The sequence below is a fragment of the Sceloporus occidentalis genome, unplaced genomic scaffold (genome assembly GCF_023333645.1).
Source record: "Sceloporus occidentalis isolate IW3139 unplaced genomic scaffold, rSceOcc1.0.p SCAF_5, whole genome shotgun sequence".
In the NCBI taxonomy this organism is placed as follows: Eukaryota; Metazoa; Chordata; class Lepidosauria; order Squamata; family Phrynosomatidae; genus Sceloporus; species Sceloporus occidentalis.
This window is the reverse complement of record NW_028316985.1, coordinates 58,588,721-58,605,503: the sequence shown is the minus strand read 5'-3', so window position 1 is coordinate 58,605,503 and position 16,783 is coordinate 58,588,721. Positions and strand designations below refer to the sequence as shown.

Genomic DNA, 16,783 nt, shown 5'->3' with positions numbered 1-16,783 from the left:
TGGGACACAAGTGAATGCCACATCCCATTTGTGCCCCAAAGGTAGAGATTTGAAGAGCAGTGGAGCCACCTCTTTGGGTGTCACCCGGTGCGGCCCGCATCCCTTTTGTTGTTAACTGCCCTTGAGTTGATCTTGACTCATGGCAACCCTATGGATGAGACATCTCCAAGACTTAGAAGACATCTCCAGCACTTTCTGTCCTCCACTGCTCTGCTTAATTCCTGCAACCCCTTCAACCCCGTGCCCTCCTTAGCAGAGTCCATCCATCTGGCATGTGGCCTTCCTCTCTTCCTCCTTCCCTCCACCTTCCCAGCATTATTGTCTTTTCCAGTGAGTCTTTCCTTCTCATGATCTGTCCCAAGTACGACAGCATCAGTTTAGTCATCTTGGCTTCCAGGGAGGTTTCCGGCTTGAGCTGCTCTAGGACCCCTTTGTTTGTCCTTTTGGCTGTCCATGGGATCCTCAGCACTCTTCTCCAGCACCACATCTCCAAGGAATGGCTTTTCTTCCTATCATCTTTCTTAACTGTCCAGCTCTCACATCCATAACATGGTCATAGGGGATACAACGGGTTGTATGATTCTAACTTTTGTGCTCAGTTGTATCGCTTTATTTTTAATTTGATTTTTAATTTTTATTATTTTTAATTTTAATTCTTTTAATTGAAGTGATTGTTTAATTGTTATTTTACTGCAGTATGGTTGGGAATGGAATTAATGGGAAGTATTTTATATTTGTGTTTTTATTTGATGTCGATCCTGCGGGAGAAGCGGCATAATAATAATAATAATAATAATTAATAGCTTTGCATTGTGGGATCTTTTCTAGTTCTTCCATAGCCACCCTGCCCATCCTTAATCTTGTTCTGCACTTTCTTAGCACTCTCCCCATATCTCCCCTGCCAGCTGCAGAAACAGCAGCAGCAGCAGCAGCAGCATCAGGGCCCAGCCCAAGCCCAAGAGCAGCAGAGGAGCCCCTGGGCAGCCCGCCTTGCTGACCAAGGCCCACCCACCGCCTCATGCCATTGGTCAGCGGTGGACGAGGAGGGGTGGTCATTGGAGGCCGGAGGCGTCGCTCCACGCTGCAGAGAGGCTGGGGAGGCGCTTGCAGGAGGAGAGCTTGCTGGACTTGGTGGGCTTCCCTCAGTCCCAGGCTGGGAAGGAAGAGGCAAGGAAAGAAGGAGCCTCCTCCCGCAGCTTCTCCCTGGGCAGCCTCTGAGAAGGACACTCCAAGAAGCCCCAAGACCCCCAAGGCAGCCTCCAACTCACTCCCAGAACTGCAGACTGCTTCTCCTGTTGCCCTCTCCCTTCTTCTCAGGGACCATGGAAGGGTTGGCTCTTGCATGGACTTAGCCCAAGAGGAGGAGGAGGAGGAGGAGGAGGAGGGCAGTTCCCCTTCTTGGGCTGCCCAGCACTACCCCCCACCAGCAGCAGCAGCAGCGAGGACACAGGAAAGAGACCGACTTCGCTGCGCCCGGAGATGGTGCCGGCGCCAGGATTATTAGGCTGAACTCTCTGGGTTTCTCCTCCTCCTCCCTTTTGGCTTTGGGCGCTTTGGCACCGCCAGGAGACCCCCGCCGCCTCCCTCTGGCCTCCCCTCCTCCCTGGCTGCTTCTTTAAGCCTCCCTCTTCGCTCCAGAAAGAGAGGGATCCCCGGGCCCTTTCCCCTCCTCCCTCCCTCCCTCTCTCTCTCTTCCAAGAACCGCCCGCTGGATAATGTCCACCCCAAGCAGAGGCAAGAAGGACAAAGAGATCGTCGCCGAGTATGAAAGCCAAGTGAAAGGTAAAGAGGGGCTGGGGCCAGGGATGGGCGGCGGCCAAAGGGGGGGCTGCCCCCTCCTTTCTTCCTTTCTTTTCCCTTCTTCCTTCTTTCCTCCCTCCCTTCTTTCTTTCCTTCCTTCCTTCCTTTCTCCCTTCCTTCCTTCCTTCCTTCTTCCCTTCCTTCTTTCCTCCCTCCCTCTCTTTTTTCTTTCATTTCCTTTTTTTCTCCCTCCCTCCCTCCTACTCTTTCTTTCTTTCTCCCTTCCTTCTTTACTTTCTTTCTCCCTCCCTCCCTTCTTTCCTTCCTTTCTTCCTCTCTCATTTTCTCCTTTCCTTCCTTCCTCCCTTCCTTTCCTTCTCCCTCCCTCCCTCCCTCCCTTTCTTTCTTTCTTTCTCCTTTCCTTCTTCCAACCCTCCCTTTCTTCCTTTTCTTTCCTTCTTTCTTCCTCTCCTACCCTCTTAGTCTTTCCTGCCCCTTCATGATCCTTCAGAAGAAGACTCCAATCCTTTCACATCCGATGGATTCGTTAAGAATCCGCCCCCATCCAGCCTCTTTTTGGTGCCTGTAACTCTTTAGCAGTGGCTTTCCATCCTGTCTCTCACCCGAAGCAGAACGGTGGCCTTGATTTGAAAAAGGCGTGGGGATGTCTTTATTTATTGGTTGGGTTGACATCTGGCCTCTCTCCCAAAATGGGGTTCAAGGGAAGTGTCTTTGTACCCCTCACTGGTTGGGAGTGTGGTAAATGCTCTGAGGTGAGGCGGGGGTGCTCAAACTAAACAGTGTTGTATGATAAATGTGGCAACTTGGAGATGGAGAGTCATCACAGAGTCATCCGGTTCAGAGGAGTCAGACACTGTATCTGCACCAGAAATAATGCGGTTTGATACCACTTTCACAATCCTGGCTCAAGGCTGGGAATTCTGGGAATGGTAGTTGGTTGTGGCACATCTGGTGCTACAACCAACTACCATTCCCAGAATTCCGTAGCCTTGAGCCAGGACTGAAAGCAATGTCAATCTGCATTATTTCTGTCATATGGATGTAGCCAGCGTCTCCATTGTGAGAGAGAATGTGGGAGTGGGTGGGAATCTGGAAAGCCCTTTTATTGAATAGTGTTTTCCAACCATCCAATATGAGTTAACCTTGAACCAGTTTGGTTCCATTATGCTACTGGGTTATGCAGTTCTAACAACATTGGACCACACTGGCTGTACCAGATTGCTTTTTTGATGCTGTCTGTTTGTGTATGTTATCTGTGCTCATCTAAATTCTGTTGAACATCAGTTTAGCAAAGGGAGCGGATGTAACTCATCCACAGCTCCTGCACATCTAGTACAGTTGCAGAGACGACACACCTTCCATATCGCAAGTTAGTAGTGTTCAGCACCTTTTCAGATCCATCTTGCCACAATGGAAGTAACAAATGAAAACTGTTGAGCTTTGCCGTTTTTCATAGGGCACATCAGTTCTGTTTTCCCTCAGTTGTTACTTTTTCTGTGTCCTTCGGAAGATGTGTTGTAAAATTTCAGATAATTATTTGACCAGTTTCACTTCCCTATCCTCTCTCTTCATTATAGTCTGGTTTCCTGATAAGCAGCTCTTTCTCTGCAGATCTTGGCAGCCTTTGAATGTAAAAAAAAAAGTGTCTGGAAAACAAAGACCTTCCTTTATGATGTATGAGCTCATAACTGTGGGTTGATGCATGCTCTTTACTTCTGCGGCTGAAAACTAGTATGGGCTATACCAGCATATGTCATAAAGTTTTCCATTTCCATTTTGGATTTGTCTATAATAACTATTTGGAATATATGTTGGATATTCCTGAGGTAAGGGCCAAAGTAGTGTAATGATTTTAGGGTTGGACTAGGACATTAGGAAGCCATGGTTTGAATCCAAGCTCAGCCATGTAAACCCACTGGGTTACCTTGGGCAAGTCACTGTCAGCCTCAGAGGATGGCAACAGCAAATCCCCTCTGAAGAAACTTGTCAAGAAAACCCTAGGATAGGATTGCCATACGTCAGAAATGACTTGAAAACACACAACAGCGGTAGCAACAAGAAGCAATTCCTGGGGCAGGCAAAGTGCAACTCTCCAAATGTTGTTGAAATCCAATTCCAATTAGCCTTATCAACATTGGCAATTATGAACAAAGCTGGAGTTGCAATGCAACAGCATCTGGAGTGTTTCACTGTGCCCACCTCTGGTATATACAAATGCAGTGAGTGGTATGTATTAATCTCAAGAGCTTTTCCACGTAGCTAATGTTCCTGTTGGCATCTGCCAGACTCTGCTCAGTAGCTCATCTATGTCCTGTGGTGTAACACTAACCACTGATTTGCTGTCTCTGACTCACAGTCTCTTCTTCATCCTCCAAGCAAGCAGTCACACTTCACTAGTTTCTCACCCCTGATCTTTTCTCCATCAGAAGGTTGTGTTTTCCTGATCTGTTGTCACCTCCAGCTCTGCCCTTAATTGGGCAGGTTCACACTGGTTCTGGAAGGACACTAGAATGGGATGCTCTGCTTGGCTTCCATTTTTCCCATGTTCCCATTAGACTTTTTGTTACTCAGGAGCTGCTTAGAAAAATGCATTTTATCTATGTATTTGTTCAGCAGGCAGTGCTTAAAGGTGCCCATAGCCAAGGAGGTTGGCAGGCTGATCATGTTGGCTTAACCAACATGGTTGAGGCAGGAAGATAGGTGCTACAGTTCTTCAGCTCAGCTATATAGTATATGAGGAAACAACAAAAGTGACTGTGCAGAGCAGTGCTTCTCAGGCTGTCGGGGGGGGGGGGGGGGACAGCAGTTATTATTTTCTAGTGTGTCAGGGACCAGCACTAAATTTGTGCCCATTGAGTACAGTTTCTTTCTTTCCTGGAAGGTTGCCAGTGACTAATACTCACTGGTTCAGAGACTGGCATCAGTCCAGGGACCACCACATTGAGTAGCACTGATGCAGGCTAAGGAAGAATTGTTGGAGGGACAAAAGAAGCAGGTTTCTAGTTTGAAAACATTATAATTTTTCTAAGTTTAAGTGTGCCACAACTCTACTTTTAAATGTTCTATATCTCCCCCACCCATTATTTCAGCTTCACTCTGCCTTTTTTTCTGCATCCCTTCCTTCTATTATCACTATAAAAAATGTTTTTCTGCCTCTCTATCCCCACAGTTATTAGTAAGCCAAAGAAGAAAGAAAGAGATTTTTTGTGTATAATAGATGTGAGAGCTAGCATGGTGTAATGGTTTGAGAGTTGGACTATGACCCTGGGATCGATTTCTGCTCAGCCATGGGAACCCGCTGAATATTGAAAATATTCAGAAATATTGAAAATATTCAGAATATATATATAAATTCCATTTATATATACATATACATACATATATATATATATATACACACACACGCGCACACATATATAAACTCCAAAAGCAAAACTTGATTTTGCCATTTAATGTAAGGGACACCATTTTACTGTGCCATTGAATTTAATGGGTGTTGAGCATCCATGGATTTTGGTGTCCATGGCGGGTCCTGCAATGAAACCCAGTCAGTACCAAGGGCTTTCTGTACACTTGTCTCTCCTCATTCATAGACTTGGAGTCTGCAGTTTTGATCCTTTGTGGATGGGAAGCAAGAAGGGACAAAATGGTGCACACTACTGTTATAACCAATGGGGCTTGAATTTCCATAATATTACCAATTTGCTGTGGGGTCCGGAACAGATGCACATGAATCAGGAGGATGACTGTACTTATTATCTATGTACTGTACCTTCCACCAGTTGCAAAAAGCACCAGCCATCCCAATCTACATTAAGTATTCTGAAAGTCATCTTTCTCAATAATGAAAAAGGGTTTTTATGGCAACAAACATACACTATTAAGATTTTGTAAAAACCACTAGAAAGTTGTCTTCCCTACACTGTTAAATATACAAATCTTATGAAAACTAGAAAGATGTGACTGGCCTTCTGGTTTGTCTTTTTCCTGCGCAACTATGTACAGCTTAAAAGATAATTTCTACGTAGTTTGTAGTGTCCAGGACAGATGGTGTTCCCAAAATGTGAGGGCATTCTGGATCCTGATCCTGCCCTATCAAGTCATTCCTGCCCCACTTTTCTTTTTTCTCCACCCACACAGAGCTCTTTCCATTAGAGCTGGCAGGGTGTGGGTAGGCAAGCCAAAATTTAAACCACATGCCCTAGGAAATGCATCTGAGGAAGTAGGCTCAAATCTATGAAAGTTCATGCTACCACGTTCTGTCTTTCAATTAGCCTCAAAGGTGCTGCAAGATCCCTTTGCATACTGATTGTCCAGACTAATAAGGCTATGTCTTTTAATTCTACCCCTAGCTTAGTACAATTTGAGGCACAGAATTCTAGGCATGGAAAAGTCCCAAAGCGAATCAAGTCTGAACTCTCCCTAGAAACCATGATGGCAAAACTGAGGCTGTCATACTTTGGCCATATCATGAGAAGACATGATTCACTGGAAAATGTAATGATGCTTGGCAAGGCAGAAGGCGGCAGGAGAAGCAGACTACATTCCAGATGGTTAGACTCAATCAAGGAAGCCACAGCTCTGAATCTGCAAGACCTGAGCAGGGTGGTAGATGATAGGGGGTCTTGGAAGTAGGGTTCATAGGGTTGCCATAAGTTAAAGTTGACTTGATGATAGTTAACAACAACAAAAGTATCAGAAAATGTTACAAGGATTAATAGCCCAGCATTACAAGCCTTAAGAGATAAGACATAACCTTATAATTGTTGTGGTTCCGCCACCATATCAGTTGTAGAAGACCATCAGTAGCAGTTTTCATGCCATTAGATGTACCATACCAACCTTTCTTAAGATGTATCAAGAATGTTGTAGGTCTGCGACCAGCTGTTCTCTGCATGGATCTAGTAGCTCTGTCTGAATGTTGTTAAAGCTTTAATCCTAAAGGAGCTCTTACTTGGCAAAAGCCAGTGATGCCACAGTACAGTAGTTGAGGTGGGACATACTGCCTAATCTTGCATATATTTTCAAAAGAAATTATAGAATGAAGGTACCTTACATGTCAAAGAAGGGCCTAGAGGAAATACCATGATTAAAACAATGCAAGTTTTCTTTTTATCTCATTTTGGATAGACCCTGACACTTGGGCCCTGAATATGAAAAATGGCAATTATTTCAGAACAGGAGGGAATGATCTTAATATTTTCCTGCAGCCATATTATTTTTACAGACAGTAAACTTGTACGTTTATGATTACTTCTTACAAGTATATTTTACAATACACACGCACATACATACATACATTAGGTGGGAGTCAGTATGATGTAGTGCACTACTTCTCAAATGGTTAGGCAGGACCCTCATGGGAGGAGCTCAAGCGAGGAGCTTGAGACTTGAAGGCCCTGCTTCCCAAACTTTTTCAAGTGTAAAATTTACACATGCATTGAATTAAACAATGAATGTATTTAAATAAAACTCTTCTAACTTGAAAGATGTTATTTTCTTATAAAATGTTAAAATATGACTGTACATGACTATGCAAATGAAAATATGCACGCTAAATAAACAAAGTATTTTTATTCATATATACATGAATATACATCGAGGGGGAGGTGGCATCTGTGTATAGATGTAAGGGGAGGTTCCAAGGATTAAAAGCTTGAGTACCATTAGTGTAGTGGATTGAACACTAGACTATGACTCTGGGAATCATGCTTCGAATCCCAGCTCAGCCATGGAAACCCACTGGGTGACTTTTGGCAAGCTGCTCTCTCAACCTCAGAATAAGGCAAAGGTAAACCACGTCTAAACAAATTTTTGCCAAGAGTACCCTGTGATTGGCTTGCCTCAGAGTTGCCATGAGTCGGAAATGATTTAAAGGCACACAGCAACAACAAAAAACAAATATATAGTCAGCCCATTGTCCTCAGAAAACAAACATTAAAATAATGATATTGTAACAAGAAGTGTTAAAATGACTGAACATGATCTGGGTTTAAATAAGAAAATTCTTAATTTGAATTCATACTCAAATTAAGCAGATGTGTATATAAGTTGGACAGGAGCTGTTGCATTTGCTACACAGGGGAAAGAACCAGTTGTAAAAATAATGGAGCAGTATTTCTGGCCAACTGGAAATCCTGCTGAACTCCTGCCTTGCCACCTGAGATTTCATCAAGCATTTGCTCATACCCTGTCAGCTCTTGATTTTCTCATCTAACCACTTAGAAAGATGCTTTTAAAAGCTCAAATTCATGGATTCAGCATCCAGTATCTATTTTTGCATTTGTGCATTTCAAGAGCATACTGTACATAACAGGTTATGTATGTGAGTTAAACTTCATACAGGTAAAAGATTTTAAGTTGCTGCAGAGAACTGACTGCATAATTGACCACGTGAATACAAAGTATGTATTGTTTTGGCTAATTGGGCCAGTTAGATTACATGTAAGAGTAAAATTAAGTGTAGGTTATTTTTTCAGTATATTTTACCAAATTGTAGGTGTCTCATGTGTACATTATTCCAGTAAACAGTATTGTAACTAGCTGCATGGTTATATAGTGAACTCTACATAGGAATGGGCTTATAAAACTTTTAGAATCATAGAGCTAGAAGATACCACAAGGGCCAGCCAAGCCCCTGTCATGCAGGAATATATATTCAAAGCATTTCAGACAAATAGTCATTCATCCAGTCTCTGTTTAAAAACCTCCAAAGCAAGGTTTTAAGGAAACTCCACCACACTCCAAGGCAGCCTATTCTGCTGTCAAACAGCTCTTACTGCCAGGTAGTTCTTCCTATGAAATCTCTTTTTCTGTAATTTGAATCCATTGCTCCATCTTTAATATGGCATTCCTTCAGATATTTAAACATGGCTATTATGTCATCTCTTAACCTTCTCTTCCCTAGCTAAACAAACCTGCCCCCCTAAGCCACACCACATAAGGGGGGGTGTTGAATACCCCAGAACTTATGGGTTCGAGGGACTTGAATATGCATGCTGAGACTGTCTTAATGGGAGTGGCTGAAAACTTAGTGTCAATGGCAACCATACATCTCTACTAAATGATATCTAGCCCCATTCATAGTGCTTGGCAAACATAAGACCGTGTTTTGTATACTGGATGGGATGATGATAATCTGAGAGTGAAGAGACTTTATGTTGTTCCATTGTCATGGACAAATAACCTCTTGGTCAAGTTTAAGCTTGTTAGGACTTGGAGCTCTGCAGGGGTGCAAGACTAATTAAGATCTGAGTTGGTAATGGGGAGCGATCAATTACTCTTTACAGAAAAGCAGCATCCTGAAGGAAACTGTTGTAATACCTTTTGTGTGTGTGTGTGTGCAGGAGTGCTTCCCTGGTCTGTACTATATTGGAGAACTATCAGCCAGTCTCGAAGATTACATTTTTGGGCAAGGCACTGAAGCATATTTTGGCTACTAACATCAGTTTAGTCCCAAGAACTCCAGCCAGATGGTTAACTGGGGCTAGCTACCGGGAACATCAAACTCCCTTGTAGGCAGATGGACGGATGTGTTGTCTATTTTATTATATTTTAAATATATTTTAAAAACGCTTTTAACTTGTATTTTTTTTTAGAAAAGAAATTGGATTAATAATGTTTTAACCTTTGTACTAAGAGTGTTTTTTGGTGTATTGTGTTTTTAAGAGGTTGTATGCCACCTTGAATTCCAGCTTCACATACCGAAAGGGTGAGCTACTTTTGTCTTTTCACTGTCTATTTTGTCTATAGCAACCCAGTGATTATATTTGTAAGGGCCAGCTTGCATATTACAGCTGTCATGTTGAAGCTCCTCCAAGTTGTTCCATGTGGCAGCTGTTGCCATGAACAAGCTCTATTTATTCAGCACTTCAAGATGCTGATTTGGCATTCTTTGTGTGGGCCCTGCCTACCCAAAGCAGTGAGGCAGTTTCGAGTGGTATAGTGAACACTGCTGAAGTCTACATAATGATGGTGTTCAAACATCTTACACTTAGCAATAGCTTTAAAACACTTTATTTCTCTGGTGGCTGTTAAGTGTTTTCTGTTTTTACCTCAGGGCACAGCAGGTCCCTATAATTCTGACAACATGAGTAAGGAAGGCTCTGGAAGAACAAGACAGGAGTAATATCATATTGAAAAATCCATCTAGCTATGCAATATGTGCTTGCCAAACTAGTCCATCCATCATCCCTTCTACCCACAGGGCAGATAGGGCAGAGGCCAAGGACTCATACAATCCAGTTTGGATGGAGATAGGACAGAATTGTCACTTTTTAATGCTAAGAGCAGAGAGAGTAATATAATGGTCTTCTAATAAAGCAGGAACCTGTTTCTACTGGAATATAGACACCACACCTTAAGTTCTTGAATTTAGCTGGCTGATGCTTTTCTCAACTTCTAAAAACACTAAAGAGAAAAATCATAAAATATATTATGGGGCAGATCAGTTTCACTGTAATTTTAAACACTGCCTAAAACCTGAAAGTAGCCTTGAAGAGAATATTGAAAATGGCGTTCAGAAATTTTTCTAAACCACAAACAACCAGAGTCAGAAGTTTTACGTTAGGATAAATGCAAACTAGTTGAATTATTTCCGATAGAAGCTTATCAGGGTGATTTGTTAACATGGTCTGCCAAGTCCCATGCATCCACTTCTGTATAACAAGTATGTTATACAGTTCAGGTTGAGCATCCCTTATTCGGAATTCCATAATCTGAAATATTCCAAAATCCAAAATTCTCATAGTGACACCTTTGCTTTCTTATGGTTTGACATACCAAACTTTGTTTCAGGCACAAAAATATTTAAAATATTATACATATATGAAATTACTTTCAGGCTGTATATAAGATATATACAAAACATAAATGAATTTCATGTTTAGACTTGAGTCCAATCTCCAAGATTATGTATATATAAATATTCAAAAATCCCCTCCCCCGCAAAAAATCCCAAATCCAAAATACTTCTGGTCCCATACATTTAGGATAAGGAAGACCAAGCCTGTATAATATCAAAAATATGGGCTGTTGCCAGTAATTTCCCATGATTGTGTGTGTGAGTTAGATATTTGATTTTGTGTAGCCCAAACAAGTTACTTGTAGGCTTGAACATACTGTATATTCTTTCTTTTTATTATTATTTACTCATTGTTTACAACAGTTTCCCATTAGAAATTTGCCATATTACATTTCTACCACATATAGTCAAATTTTGCTTTGGCTTAGTTCATCAGTACCCAACTTCTAGTCTACAGATATTTGCAGATAAATCCAAAGTGATGGTAGTGACAGCCAGGTAATATCTCTACAGAGCCATTTTGTAGATATTACCTGGCTGTAATTACCATCCCTTTGGATGTCACCCTTGAAGCTTACTTTAGTACCATTTAGGAATACTTGCAAATATGCATAAAAATCAGAATGCATATTAAAAGTCAGAATTAGTATTCTCTGGCTGAGTTGCACATGATCTTCACTTTAACCAGCCTCAGCATTGCACTTTAGAAACTTGCTTTTCAGCACTTGGAAGACTACTTGGATAGAGAAAAAACAGATTAGATGGGAATTTTGTTTCACTTCAATTTTGAAACAAAAATTAATCAGAATTCACAAAATTCAAACATAGGAGAAAATGAAATTAAAAGGTTTACCCAGCCTGATTAGTAGAAAGTTCTGTTAAATTAGATGCAAGTCTTAGACACTTCTTGAGAGAGATCACTTTTGAATGAACTATTTCTTGTATCCCTTCTTCTAGAAGTCTTAATGTTTTATATGTCAGTTCTGGATTGAATAAAATTCCCTTTATTTGAGTGATTGGCATATGCTTTTGACAGTACTGACAATATTTTTATGCAGCAAAGACATCTGAAGAAGAAGATAGATGTATTTCTCTGGAGATGAGAATCCTCCGGAAAGTAACAGAGCCAGTCATTTCTTTGATAGATGGTTCCAGATGACTGGCTTTTATTTTGTATGTGTGTGGCCAACTCCTTCTCCGTGCATAAACAGAAAAATGTGGTAAGGCAATTTAACAGTTGTTTGGGAAAAGTTAGAAAGCTAAAACACATGCACACACAAATTCCAGATGCGTCATTTGTGTACTGCATGAGACTCACCTTGGGAGCTGCCATCTCTTCTCTTCTTTTATCACCTATTCCTTCATCAGCTATTTTGCCCATGAAATTTTTGCAGGCTATAGAGTGGGAAGCAGGCAGCTACTGGTAGAGCGAGACTAGTTTTTCCCTCAGTCTATAAAATACTATCTTAACTTTATACTTTTAAAAGTTTAATTTTGGGCATACTCTTATGCCCTCTGTCTTCCTCTTTTGAGTACCAAAGGGGGACAATGGAAGTAAATGCTTCCAGTTCTTAATTAACCACAGGTCTTCCATGGTGGCTTAAACAATTTCTATGCAAGCCAATTTTAAAAAATCTGATTTTGGGCCATGTCTTGTTTACAAACTATTGTTTAAGTGAACAACAGTTTTCTATGTTTGTACAGTTAGTTTTAACAGGAAATAGACATTGTCAGTTTCCTCTGGCATGAAGAAAAGTGAAAGGGACAGGATGTTTGGGAGTCCAAGGCTTGCCATGGCTATTCACAAAGTTGGATACCATGTTTTCCTATAATATTTGAAAGAGAATCCCTGGTTTCCTCTGTGTGGCTTGATATAGGACACCCAGTTAAGGTAAACTGATGATAATATGTCTAGGGGTAGCCATGTTGGCCATATAGGAAATCCAATAACATCCAAACAATGATATCTTTATGGGACCAACCCAAATGTACAGTTACATGCTGCAAGCTTTTGAAGTCACATTGGCTTTATTTGATGATAACATGAATAAGTTTCAGAATTTTGCTTTCCTATTGCTGACTTATAGAACACTTCAGTAATAGTCACTAATTTTTTTTAAACTAGAATTGTGTAATTAAGTACAGTTGTGTGCACTTTCATTTTGTGGTACCTAGAAAAGAAATACCAGTACTGCTAATGATTTTTTTAAAAAATCTGAGAGGCTCTCCATACATTTGTTTCAGGAAAAAATAAGTAACCCTGTTACATTAAGTATGTTGTAATTAAACTCTTTACAGTATGAAATTCTGTTTCGGACTACAACAAATCTAAATAATTTACCAGATGATGACTCCCATGAAGTAATAATTGTAATTTAGTCACAGTGGGGAAAATAAAAGGAGTGAAAAAGTTTAATATAAATTGTGCATCCAAGCTCTTAAGTTGATGTATTCTTTCTCTTAAGTGCTGCAAATAATGTCCTGTAAGTAATGTCTTTGATAGGGTGGGGTTGGCAACTTTTTTAGCTTGACAGCAGATATATATACTTCCAGGAAGGCTGTCTTATATGCACTTATCTGGCAGAAAGAGCCATTGTTATGTCTGAGTAACAATAGGGTTGTACTACACATCAGTCAAAGTATTCATCAAAGATAATTTCATACAGTTGCTGCATATTAATATATACATAATATATTCATGATACATTGCTGTAACTTTGGAAGTACAGCTGTTGGTTTCATTGTAAATCATTTTACTATTTAATTATCTAGCTGCCCCATTGAAATATTTGCATAAAACAATAAAATACACCCTGCCTTATCATTTTACTAGTTTACTAGTTAAATGTCCAAAAGTTTAATATAAAAAAGTAAAGACTGTCAGTAGCATTAAAAACGATTTGAAACATACAGTTAAAATTATAAAAAGCAATATGGTTAAAAGCAATAAACCTATTAAAAGCAACCCTTTCTACAAAAACATTCAGATGTCAAAAACCGGTTGTAAAAAAGAAATATTTTCCTCCTTGGATGGAAGGCGTTTTCCTGGCTTCCCTAAAAAGATAGTTCCTGAAACTAGGAGCTGCCCTGTCTTATATTACCCACCAGACATGCCTGGGAACATGGTAGGGCAGATAGAAGGGCCTCTCCTACTGCTTTCGGTTCCCATAACCAGCACTTTGGATAGTGCCTCGAAATAGATAGGTAACTAGTGGGTCTGTTGTAGCAACGGAATCATATTTCCTGTAACCAGGCTCAGTTCACAATTTGGCTGTAGCTCTGTGTATCTGCTGAAGTTTCTGAACACTTCAAAGGCATAGAGTGCCTTATGGTAATCCAAATGCAGTGTAGCTAAGACATGTATCACTATGGCTAGAACTGACATCCTCATTAATGGTTGCAATCAGCCATGTTATCATCCAATTTCTGATTATTTTACTTCAAGCTAGTTTACTGTTTGAATAACAACAGTATATAAAATTTGATGTGATTTCAGCTATGACTCTAGAACGCAGGATTTGAATCCCCGCTCGGCCCTGAAGATCCACTGGGTGACTTTGATCATGTCACAGTCTCTCAGCCTGAGAGGATGGCAATGGCAAACCCCCTCTGAAGAAACTTGCCAAGAAAAACCTGGGATAGGTTCACCGTAAATCAGAAACAATTTGAAGGCAAACAACAACAATACATAAAGCTTATCCACCTACCTGGATAAGACCCTGAAATTAGTGGGATATTCTTCTAAATAAAAATATTTAGGATTGAACTGTAAATTTTATCTCAGATTTTTAAAAATCAGTCTATGATGGAATCTTTTAGCAGTATTCCTGATAACTACATATACACAATCTAGGAGTGTGTAAGTTTATCTACAATGGAATCAAGGATAAAAATGAAGAACATATCTGATACTTTGTTCAGTCTTTGAATGCCAAGTAGTAAATCATCATTATTATTTTTGGTAGTGATAGAACTGCCTATAATCCTTATTATTAATAGTCTGGTGGATTTTTTAAATGATATTTTAGTCTGTAGCATTTATTTTTTACTGTTCTTTGCAGGTTCTTCTGGTATGTATAGCACTTCTGAAATAATGTACAGTATTAAATGAACTGACAAATAGTGAGAGGATTTGCAAGTAATATTATGATTTAGCACTATTTGCACAAACAGAAAAGAGTTCAGGCATAGCTTCAAATTGTTTTGCTCTTACCTCTTCTCTTCCTACATGAATGAATGAATGAATGAAATTTTATTTCTAGACCACTATTCCTTGTAGATCACAGCGGTTTACATAACTAGGAAGATGAACAAACCAAGATTCAGTTTCACTTTGCCTGATTCCAGGGCTCAGGAATCTTGGTTTAAAATAAACACTAATCAGTTGCTGAACCAGCCAACTTTTAAACAACAATTCTTAGTTCACATATAACAACTAAGCATAAATCAACCAAAGCAAAATAGAATCCCTAAATATTCCTTCTCCCACATGTGAGGAGGCAAGGGTATTTTGCATGGAGTTCTTTCTACTCATGAACATATTCCAAACTATGGTATAATACTATACACAAATTACAGCTAGTGAATCTCAAAATTCAATTTAAGGAAGGCTGCAAAATACAGTATCTCGTGTTTAAGTGACATACAGGAGTAGTAGACTACTCCTGAGAAAGGCAGAGATGTAGAAACATTTTTCTCCACAGGAGGTGCAGAGTTAATTGAACCATTGCCACATTTGGATATTTCAAAATGTGGCTAATAAATATTCTAGTGTACCTATGAAAATTACCTTGTTTTGCACATTCCTTCTGTTTCTATTGCCTTTTAATTTGAGATTTGACGCACTTTCAAATGACTGCTGCCACATACTTGTGATTTGGCAGATTTATGCATATGTGATTAAAAAGCGTGAAGATGATACAGAAATGAAACCTTATCCTAAGCCATGAAGTGATTTAAAATATGAATCCATTTTTCTTGGCAGAATTGGTTTGAAATTGCTGTCTAGCAGAACGTTGCTGAGCCACTGCCTGTTGATGTTTGAAAAAGAATAATTAGTCTTAAATCTGTGAATTGGCAAGCTTATGTTCTCCTTTTCCTTTACCAACGTCTTTATTATACACTAAGCTTCAGCTCATCAAGAAATGTTTTTTAACACCCTTTCAGCCTGATCACATTTCTGTTATGCATACTGCATAGTTTAGACAAAACCACCACCTTTCAAATGCAGTTTTTGTGGGGCTTTGGGGTTTTTGCAGCTACAATACTAATTAGAGAGCTGATTACCCAGCATGGCTTGCATGTTCTGACTTTAGATCACTGTAGAGTAGCTCTGCCCTGCGCAAAGGGGAAACTTGTTCTCTGAGCCCTTTTACCCATGCAATTGATTTTAATAATGTTAATGGGTCAGTGTATCCACAATAGGTCAAAAGGTTAAAGTCACTGAAACATTTGGTAAACGAGAATTCTCTAAATCTTTAATTCCCTTGTGGACTGTGCAGCAGAATGCTAATAAGATAGTTCCAGAAAGGCTTGAGTGGGGATTAGTGATGGTACATGGAATATACACACTAAAGGCAGCCAGCTAGAGTTTTGTTGAGGCCAGTCATAAATCAGAGGCTGACTATAGTATAGGACTTCATAGTGTTTTTAACTATATTTTGTATGGTCATGGTTTTGTCAGCTTAGATTTTTCATTTTCTACTCCAATATGTAATGCAAATTTATTTATTCATGATGTGTCTATGCACATTGCTATGGTAGAATAGTGGACAGTACCTCCTGTTGGATTATTAGGGAGCTATGCACTCTCTCTCACACACACCTATAAATGGATATACCTGCCCTGTGGCTGTGGCCTTCTTCAGGTTCAGCTGGCCAGATCAGATTAGCTCCCTCCTTAGAGTACGAGAAGGTTGTACTAACTTGTGTGCTGCCTTGCCTTGTGCAGCAGCTCACCATGAAGAGACCTGCCTTCATATGGCACGTGCCATGTCTTGCTTCTTTACCATGCATTAAGGTCACATAATCTGACCCACGGTCATCTGTGAGCCCTTGTTGAGAAACAAAATATGTAGGCTGTCAGCTGGAACATGGTCTTAAAGTGGTCATGCTGACCATTGTTCCTGCAGACTCCTTGTCCCCAAGGACATTCATTGGGGATTTTGCTATAGCTGTTCCAAAACCCAGTGGGAAGATGAGATTGTGGCTTCAATTCAC

At 40.2% G+C, this 16,783-nt stretch overlaps 1 protein-coding gene across 2 annotated transcripts in view; it reads left to right on the top strand.

The window, feature by feature from the left end:
- Positions 1-1,528: 1,528 nt before the first annotated feature.
- The window catches only part of LOC149312219 (SLIT-ROBO Rho GTPase-activating protein 1), a 136,617-nt gene continuing 121,362 nt past the window's right edge, over positions 1,529-16,783 (top strand). For both annotated transcript variants that reach the window (XM_089524214.1, XM_089524213.1), the window contains exon 1: positions 1,529-1,782. In XM_089524214.1, the coding sequence (XP_089380340.1) occupies positions 1,716-1,782 (67 nt within the window). In that variant the 5' untranslated portion in view covers positions 1,529-1,715. The remainder of the gene's footprint in view (positions 1,783-16,783) is intronic.